At 49.1% G+C, this 8,116-nt stretch overlaps 3 protein-coding genes across 3 annotated transcripts; 2 read left to right on the top strand and 1 right to left on the bottom strand.

Annotated features, from left to right (window-relative positions):
• The first annotated feature begins 548 nt into the window (after nucleotides 1–548).
• GGS22DRAFT_150076 (branched-chain amino acid aminotransferase II) lies at nucleotides 549–2,463 on the top strand. Its single transcript, XM_047959252.1, has 3 exons — nucleotides 549–766; nucleotides 847–1,607; nucleotides 1,670–2,463. Exons 1-3 carry the CDS (start codon nucleotides 697–699, stop codon nucleotides 2,036–2,038), a joined length of 1,200 nt encoding a protein of 399 aa, XP_047823968.1. The 5' UTR covers nucleotides 549–696; the 3' UTR covers nucleotides 2,039–2,463.
• An 894-nt stretch (nucleotides 2,464–3,357) lies between these two features.
• On the top strand, nucleotides 3,358–6,631 carry GGS22DRAFT_8848 (potassium transporter). Its single transcript, XM_047968335.1, has 6 exons — nucleotides 3,358–3,910; nucleotides 3,986–4,033; nucleotides 4,096–4,282; nucleotides 4,335–5,099; nucleotides 5,157–5,329; nucleotides 5,381–6,631. The coding sequence occupies exons 1-6, from the start codon at nucleotides 3,642–3,644 to the stop codon at nucleotides 6,402–6,404; spliced, it is 2,466 nt and encodes an 821-aa protein (XP_047823967.1). The 5' UTR covers nucleotides 3,358–3,641; the 3' UTR covers nucleotides 6,405–6,631.
• Nucleotide 6,632: 1 nt separating this feature from the next.
• GGS22DRAFT_194338 (uncharacterized protein) lies at nucleotides 6,633–7,498 on the bottom strand (the record flags this gene model as incomplete). The annotated part of the gene is made up of 1 exon (XM_047965489.1): nucleotides 6,633–7,498. The coding sequence occupies one exon, from the start codon at nucleotides 7,496–7,498 to the stop codon at nucleotides 6,644–6,646; it is 855 nt and encodes a 284-aa protein (XP_047823966.1). The 3' UTR covers nucleotides 6,633–6,643.
• Nucleotides 7,499–8,116: the final 618 nt, after the last annotated feature.

The following is an 8,116-nucleotide window of genomic DNA, read 5'->3' as shown; positions in this document are numbered from 1 at the left end:
GGGAGTTTTGGGAGCTTGGAAAACATTGGCAGGGGACCAGTCGGGAAGTTTGGATAGGCTTGTTGATCTTTGCCTTGACTTAATACTAAGGCGGGGTTTCTAGCGAAGGTTCGGTGGTTTAGTTGATAGGACATATTCCTATCCTTGACTGGTTGAATTGGTTGAATTGGAGGTCAAAGAATTGGGGAGCAAAGGAGGAAACTATGGTGTTAAAGGAACTTTCAGGAAGACAAAGATTGAGCCAATCCCGCTTTCCATATATTTAAAATTAGGAAGCCAGAATGAATTGTGTTCACCTCTCATCATCCAGTTTCTAAATGTGAGCTCGATCGGTAATAAGATATCCATGGACAGATGTGAGTGAGTTTTGAACTTGAACATGTGTATGACTGAGCGCTAATGGATATAAAGAGAAAGTTGATGAATAAGCTGACGTTTAACCCTGTAAAGACCCCACCACGGTAACATTGCTGTTTAACCCCGCGATTCCGATAGTCGGAGGTAACTCATCCCTTCTGCAAGTCACCAAATTTCGAATACGCACCAAGTCGCAGGAGCCAATGATTTAATTGCATATTCTCAGCTTAATACTATTTTACTTTCTCGAATCGTGTCATCCCAAGTCTAATCCCGACAAATTGAAAGTTTCGGTAGTCAATTGAAGGTTTCGCATAACGACATAGACATCTTAAGATAATGGCTTCATTCCCGCCACCACCGGTCAACACCATTGACTGGTCCAATGTTGGATTTCGAGTTCGTGAGGGTAAGTAAGCTTGCTTTTCCCTGGTCTCGAGCGTAGAATATGGGATACATAGGAATTAGCTAACTCTTAGGTCTTGGTAGTGAATGGGCACATCGAGTCCCACTACTCCGTGAAGACTGGCAAATGGACGCCGCCTCAATTCGTGACTGATCCCTACATCCGGATTCATGGCATGGCCCCGGCCCTAAACTACGGCCAACAAGCCTACGAAGGCCTCAAGGCCTTCCGTAATCCTTCCGGTGATCTTCAGATCTTCCGACCTGATCGCAACGCCGTACGGATGCAGCATTCTGCCGACGTCATCTCTGTCCCCCCTGTACCTACCGACTTGTTCATCAGTGCTGTGAAAGCTGCTGTCTCTCTCAACGCCGAATATGTCCCACCTCACGAGACGGGCGCTGCCATGTATATTCGACCTCAAATCTTTGGTTCGAGCGCACAACTGGGACTGAGCCCTCCAGAGGAATACACGTTCTGTGTCTACGTTCTCCCCACTGGTGTGTACCACGGTACACATCCGGTCAATGCGTTGATCTTGGACGACTTCGATCGCGCAGCTCCGAACGGAACAGGGAATGCAAAGGTCGGAGGCAATTACGCACCTGTGCTCAAGTGGAGCGACAAAGCCAGGACTGAAGGATATGGTATCACCCTTCATCTAGATAGTGCAACACATTCGGAGATCGACGAGTTCAGCACAAGTGGCTTCATCGGTGCCATTGTAGACGGCGACAATGTCACACTTGTCGCACCGGATTCGAAGAGTGTGATCCAGAGCGTGACTGCAGACAGTGTCTTAGACATTGCTCGCAGCTTCGGGTGGAAGGTGGAGAAAAGATCTGTGAGTAACGCTTTGCATATAAAACCACCGCATATCAATCAATTTTACTAACAATGCCCTAGATTAAATATACTGAATTGCCTAAGTTCTCCGAAGTGATGGCTGCAGGTACTGCTGCGGCGCTGGTGCCAATACGATCGATCACGCGACGCTTTGACCCTGCCTCACCTCAATCCATCTCGTCTGCTGGAGCGCACTCGCGTTTGTCGACTGAGGATGGTGTCGAGAAGGTCACCTACATCCCTGCTGCGAATGAAGATGCCGGCCCGATTTGCTTACGGCTCTTGACTCAACTGAAAGGTATCCAGCTAGGAAAAGTACAGGATAATATGGGTTGGATTTTCCCCGTCACTCGTGCGGATGGGACAAGCGTGGCTGGCGAGACAAATGGGTCGCAGAAAAATGGAGAAACAGTCGATCAATTGGATTAACTAACTCAGACAGCTCAAACAATGGTATGCAGGTGGGATTGGGCGTGTAAATGGCGTACGTCGACATTCAAGGCGGCTTAGACTATTCGTTCGTGGCTTTTCAGGTCAGAGAAAAAAATCATCATTTGGGAAGACAAAAACAAAAGAAGATTTCAACCGGCGAAAAGACTAAAATAGACAAATGGAGATTCGTTTCTTCTTTATGATCAATTTAGATTGACGTATTATCTAGTTTGCTACTCATAACACGACGTTTACAGTTGCCCGAGTTGGAAGTTGCATGCATATCCGCATATCTTCGGTACACAAGCGGATGCAGCGCATCGCCTTTGGCATACATCTCCAATATATTCCAGGCTGCTTTAGCTGTTTTATGGATACATGCCTGACTTTACCTGTTCGATGAAAGCGCTGGTCTAATGGAAAGCATCGCGTGAGCACAGCCGAGCAAGCTGTCTCCGTCAACTCTGTCCAACTTGGATGGATTTGGAAATCTAATTAAAAGGAAAAAAAACTTCATCGACTATAATAGTCGATATTTTGGTGTTTGTGTCTAGAATTCACAGAACCAATGTGGTTTATACGCGTCGCATACCGTCGGGATGAGCCATTTTCTGATGGCTTGCTCCTACCTGAATTGAATCCTGGAGCTTGCATGTGATACGCCGCTCACCGTGATCCCTTGAACCCTACCAAATTCTATTTCGATGACTGTAACATTACCCTAAAGCTTACCTACATGTGCTTTAGATAAGAGCTCCAATACTTTAATTCGACGGGACATTTACTTCGTCATACCCACCCCGGATATCAATCCATGGATTGGGGTTTAGCTTTTGCAACCCCCTATCCGGAGGCCTCGAGGTCATGTGATATGGCGCCGGTGCAAAATTATGGTTGCGTCCATCTCTCGCCATTTCATGTCCTTTGATCTTCGACTAGCAAAAGTGCTAGCAAAGGCAAGTTTTTCTCTAAGAAGCTTGCTTAGACAACCCCTTGCCGTAGAATCCGCGCCCAGGCTGAATACGCTCTAGGTCTGAGCTGTCTAGCTGGGATATAAGTGACGGATTACGAAGGGAAGCTATCCCAATTCGGTGAGCTCTTCAAGAAATGATTGGAGCGCCAGCGCCATTTTCTTCTTTTGGAGCCTGCTCTGCAGGAGGACAATATCCTTTCTCACCTGCTAGGTTCTCACCCCCCAAACAAGAAACCCGTGTTTTTTGTTAGTCGGTTCCCACGTGCAGAACAGCCTAGTCAAAGGCACTCCCCACGTCCGCTCCCCAAGCCTCCCCCCAAAAAGAAAGGAAAAGAGCATTGTGCGGTGGTCTTATCTTTACCAAAATCTGTAATGTAATAGGCCGATTCACCTGGGATCCGGGATTTTCAAAGGTCCAACCGGCCTAGGTCTAGATGGCTTTCACACCATCCAGATATCCTGGGTATCCTACCTACCATCCAATATGTATTAATACCCTCCCATTCGTGCTACCAAATCTATTCCCTTTCCTGCAGTGTGAGTAGTTTTGCGTGTGACCTTGGACACCATTTACGTATTTGGAACTACCCTTTTTGATGCTCTCGCAATAAGACCCAATGCGGATTGATGAAAATAATGGCGACACCCAAGATCACAATCGCCGCGGATGACGACACCATCAAACCCTCGGACTCTAGTGCCGGCGGTGGAACAGATCTAGGCGGCGTGTACCACACCCGCAGCTTGTCACGGTCTCGCGGACCGGGCCTTCGTCGCACGACTTCTCGCGCGTCTCGCGACAGGCGCAGCGATCACCTCGAGGTCGAAGAGGAAGACGACTGGCTCCAAGACGATGGGAGGAAGAAACAGGTTTTCAAGGGTTCTGCGTTGCTCTGGTATCGTAGTTCCCATTCGATTGTGGAGTTGTTATACTGTGTCATAGATTGATGCTAATCGGCTGTGCTGTGAAGGCTGTCGTACCAGTCAGTCGGTGCCATTTACGGTGATATCGGGACAAGGTAAGACCTCGCACAAACTTCGAACCAATCGTTGAGCCGCTGAGATTAATCCGATTCTATAGTCCTCTATACGTGTTCTCGAGTACCTTCACCTCCTCGCCTAGCTACGATGACCTTCTTCAAGTTCTCTCCGTCGTCGTCTGGTCCTTGACGATCATGGTGACGCTGAAATACATCTTGATCATCCTACACGCCGATAACCAGGGAGAAGGGGGTACCTTCAGCTGTTATTCATTACTTACCCGATATGTGAGTAGTTGAAATGATTCAAGAATGGGTCTTCGATGTTAACTTTATACAGGCAAATATCACCGACCGCGACCCTCGCGAGGCGCGTCTCGTGAAAATGGAACGCCATCTGACTCAGGACATGAGTGCTACCAATCGCACGCTTCGATCGACAATCGAGCGGAGCAGGTTTACCCGTGGTCTCCTGAAGACAATCGGCGTCCTCGCCGTTTCGATGGTCATTGCTGATGGTGTGCTAACGCCCGCGCAGTCTGTGCTGGGTGCTGTTCAGGGTCTCTCCGTCGTAAGCCCAAACATAGATAGCCCTACCATCGTTGGAACGTCATGCGGAATCTTGGTTCTCCTCTTCATCATCCAGCCTTTGGGAACCACAAGATTGGCAACTATGTTCGCTCCAATTGTCATCCTGTGGCTTGGGTTCAATGCCGGTTTTGGCATTTACAACCTCATCAAGTACGATCACTCCGTGTTGAAAGCATTCTCGCCCTACTTTGCTATCCATTTTTTTATGGAGAAGAAGACGGATGCTTGGAAAATGCTTGGCGGCATCCTTCTCGCTTTTACCGGTGTCGAGGCTCTGTTCGCGGACCTGGGCGCTTTCAGCATGAGAGCTATCCAGATCAGTTGGCTGTCCTGGTGTTACCCGTGCTTGTTACTAGCATACGTCGGCCAGGCCGCCTACATCAGCGTCAACCCCGATGCGTACTCCAACCCGTTCTACAACGCGGTTCCCCCCGGAATGTTATACCCTAGCTTGATCGTCGCTGTGTTGGCTGCTATCGTTGCCTCGCAAGCTATGATTACGGCCGTCTTTCAGGTAAATCTCATTTTCTTCTCCTTTTGGACTTGTCTCGTACTAACAAAACCTTTATAGCTCATCAGTCAATTGATGAAATTGTCTTATTGCCCGCAAGTCAAGGTTGTCCACACGTCGACGAAATTCCACGGACAGCTCTATGTGCCTTTCGTCAATTGGATTCTGATGTGCGGAACTATTCTCGTCACCGGAGTTTACTCTAATACAACTCGACTCGGCAACGCTTACGGGTAAGTTCTCTCAATGGTTATTTATCATATTATGATACTAACGATTATTAGTGTATGTGTCATGTTTGTGACATTCTTCGACACGTGCATGGTTACGCTTGCCTCTCTCATCGTGTGGCGCTTATCTCCGTTTATCGTCTTCATACCATGGCTCGTCTTTGCTACTGTCGATTGCTTGTACCTCTCCTCTGCCCTCAACAAAGTTCCCGACGGTGCTTGGTTTACGATCACGATTTCGGGAATTCTCACTTGCATCTTCTTGCTCTGGCGTTTTGGCAAGGAGAACCAATGGCACGCAGAGGCCGAAGATAGGTTCCGGCCTGCCCAGCTCATCCATCGCGAGAATGATTCTTCTGATAGTCCTCTCATTCTAACACCTCGTTGGGGTGGCGGGGCTGTTAGCCGTATTAAGGGCTTGGGTATTTACTTCGATAAGGCGGGAGTGCTTACTCCGACCGTATTCACTCAATTCGTTAGCAAGTTTGGCACGGTGCCTGACGCCATCATCTTTTTCCACCTCCACCCTGTCGAGGCTCCCTCTGTAGCGGCAGGTGACCGGTATGCTATCTCAAGGATTCCTGCTGTTCCCGGATGTTACAGACTGGTTGTTCGTCACGGCTACATGGACGAAGTTATCACCCCTGATCTAGCGGCTCTGATCTATGAACAAGTGCGCAAGTTCATCATCCGCGACGGAAGCAGCGGCGATGAGGCGCGGATCGATGATGTGGCAGAAGAGGGCAATGGTCAAGTTAACGGGACCACCGATGAGGAAACTCAAGCCAAGCTCGCTGCTGCTACAGCCGCTAGGGTTAATGGAAATAGGACAACGCTTGGCCTCGATGACGAAGCTACGAAAGAAGAACTCGGCAGACTTGACCGCGCCTACGCTAGCAAGGTCATGTACATCATCGGCAAGGAACAAATGCATATCAAGGATCACCAAACTTCGTTCTTCCGCCGCATTCTCCTGACGACTTTCCTCTGGATCAGGGAAAATACGCGTGCCAAGATCGCGAATTTGAGACTTTCTATGGACAGGGTTGTTGAGGTTGGCTTCGTTAAGGAAATCTAGGGTTAGCGACAGCTAACAATTTATCACAAAGGGTGGGGGTGTAATTTGGTAAGAGGAATAGAGTAGGCCAGTCAGCATCTATTTTAGAATATGTGTGCTACATAGAGTGCTAGAGCGAGTTCTGCTAGAGAAATCCGGTGCAATTCATTTATCCTCCTACTCCATTGCGAATGGCATCCAGCTCCAGACCTGTCAAGCGAAAAGGTGTTTGCCTGTGAATTGCCAACGTTCTAACCGGACTAGACAACCGGTCCCAAGTTTCCTATGATCTCCATCTGTTGGCAAATATAGGACTCGTTGTCGCGGCCTTCGGCATAGTCTTCCACGAGCTGAATCAGAATCAGCACCGCGAACGAAATCTTCACGATCATGGCAGACAACTTCGCCAGATCCTTTGGAAACGATATCAGTATCGAGAACTGGCAATGATTCTGCCCCGAGAGCGGAAGCATGGACTTCATGGCCCGCACGCGGCTCTCAAACTCCCGAAAGCCTACCTGGGCTTTCCCCATGGCAAGTCGCCAGTCCAAGTTTCCCGAACGCGGGGTCCGCTTCTCGAACGCGGCTAGCATGTCGTGCTGGCAGGCATCGAACTTGCCCTGTGCGACGCCGAGTTCGCGCTGCACCTCCTCCAGCTTCACGTTCAACTCCACAATCGCAACAGTAATGGATGAGCCCGCAATCCACGCCGGGAACTGGTTGCTCGCACTAGTACCACCACCACCACCAACACCACCACCACCGCTTTCATTCATCTTCTTTTTCTTCGGCTTCTTCGCCTGCGGAGATGAGTCCGGGCTTCCCTCGAACGGGTCCTCGGGGTACGTGCCGCGCACGAACTCCGCGAACTTGGGCTTCTTGTTCGCGCGCGAGTCGTCGTAGGCCTTGCGGCTCGCTTCGTCGCCCAGGATCTCCCACGCTTCTTGCACGGCGCGGAACTCCGCTTTGTTGGCTTCGGTGTCGCCCGCTTTGTCCGGGTGCCATTTCTTCGCTAGTTCTTTGTACTGCGCGCGGATCTCGTCCCGGCTGGCGGTGCTCGGGACGCCGAGTTTGGCGTAGAGATCCTCTTCGGGGATCGCTCTTTTGAGAGGCATGGTGAGGGATTGGTGGGTCTGAGGGGAGTGGGTTTGGTTAGTTTAGTCGTGTGGCTTGGGTGGAGGTGGCTGATGGAGATGGGTAGGTATGATGAATGCCATATAATGGTAGTGAAAATTTGAGGCACTGATAGGCAGGAGAATCAATGAAAAGATATCCTTACTTACTTTCTTGGAGTTCTAGTTCAATGATACTTCTTTTCTTGGGATGATTGAATGCTGGCTCCTAGGGCACGTTGAAATGTGGGTTGGCTTCTGTTCAACGTGTAGATGTAGTGGAAGACTTGGAAAGAGAACCTGGAATTTCACCATGGGAAGGTCAATTTTAAATAGTATTGTTCTACGGGGCCATTGATGAGAAACAGCGGGAGCAATGAGCGTATAATCATCCAGTACCTGCCTCCATTGTGTCTGTGCCTGATGCTGAGACTCAATGGAGGCAGGTCGTGATGTTGTCGACAAAGCAGTTGTAATATCGTTAGCCAATTCTCTCTTTGATTCTTAACTTGGTACTAAGTATGTTCGTCAATATACTCTGGCCACTGTCATGGGAGCATACATTACACCAACACTACAATCCTAGAATTTGATAATATTATCAGGCTGAATTTAACCATA

This window comes from Annulohypoxylon maeteangense, assembly GCF_022496945.1.
Source record: "Annulohypoxylon maeteangense strain CBS 123835 unplaced genomic scaffold GGS22scaffold_1, whole genome shotgun sequence".
NCBI classification, from domain to species: domain Eukaryota; kingdom Fungi; phylum Ascomycota; class Sordariomycetes; order Xylariales; family Hypoxylaceae; genus Annulohypoxylon; species Annulohypoxylon maeteangense.
Note: the sequence above shows the minus strand (reverse complement) of the source record. Positions and strands in the feature narration are given on the sequence as shown.

Excerpts from the sequence above, each read along its gene's own strand:
- GGS22DRAFT_8848 (XM_047968335.1), top strand. The coding sequence starts at position 3,642 with ATGAAAATAATGGCGACACCCAAGATCACAATCGCCGCGGATGACGAC. Across the intron at positions 3,911-3,985 it reads AAGGGTTCTGCGTTGCTCTG|GCTGTCGTACCAGTCAGTCG; the intron begins GTATCGTAGTTC and ends TGTGCTGTGAAG. Across the intron at positions 5,100-5,156 it reads TGATTACGGCCGTCTTTCAG|CTCATCAGTCAATTGATGAA; the intron begins GTAAATCTCATT and ends AAACCTTTATAG.
- GGS22DRAFT_150076 (XM_047959252.1), top strand. The coding sequence starts at position 697 with ATGGCTTCATTCCCGCCACCACCGGTCAACACCATTGACTGGTCCAAT. Across the intron at positions 767-846 it reads TGGATTTCGAGTTCGTGAGG|TGAATGGGCACATCGAGTCC; the intron begins GTAAGTAAGCTT and ends AGGTCTTGGTAG. Across the intron at positions 1,608-1,669 it reads GGAAGGTGGAGAAAAGATCT|ATTAAATATACTGAATTGCC; the intron begins GTGAGTAACGCT and ends ACAATGCCCTAG.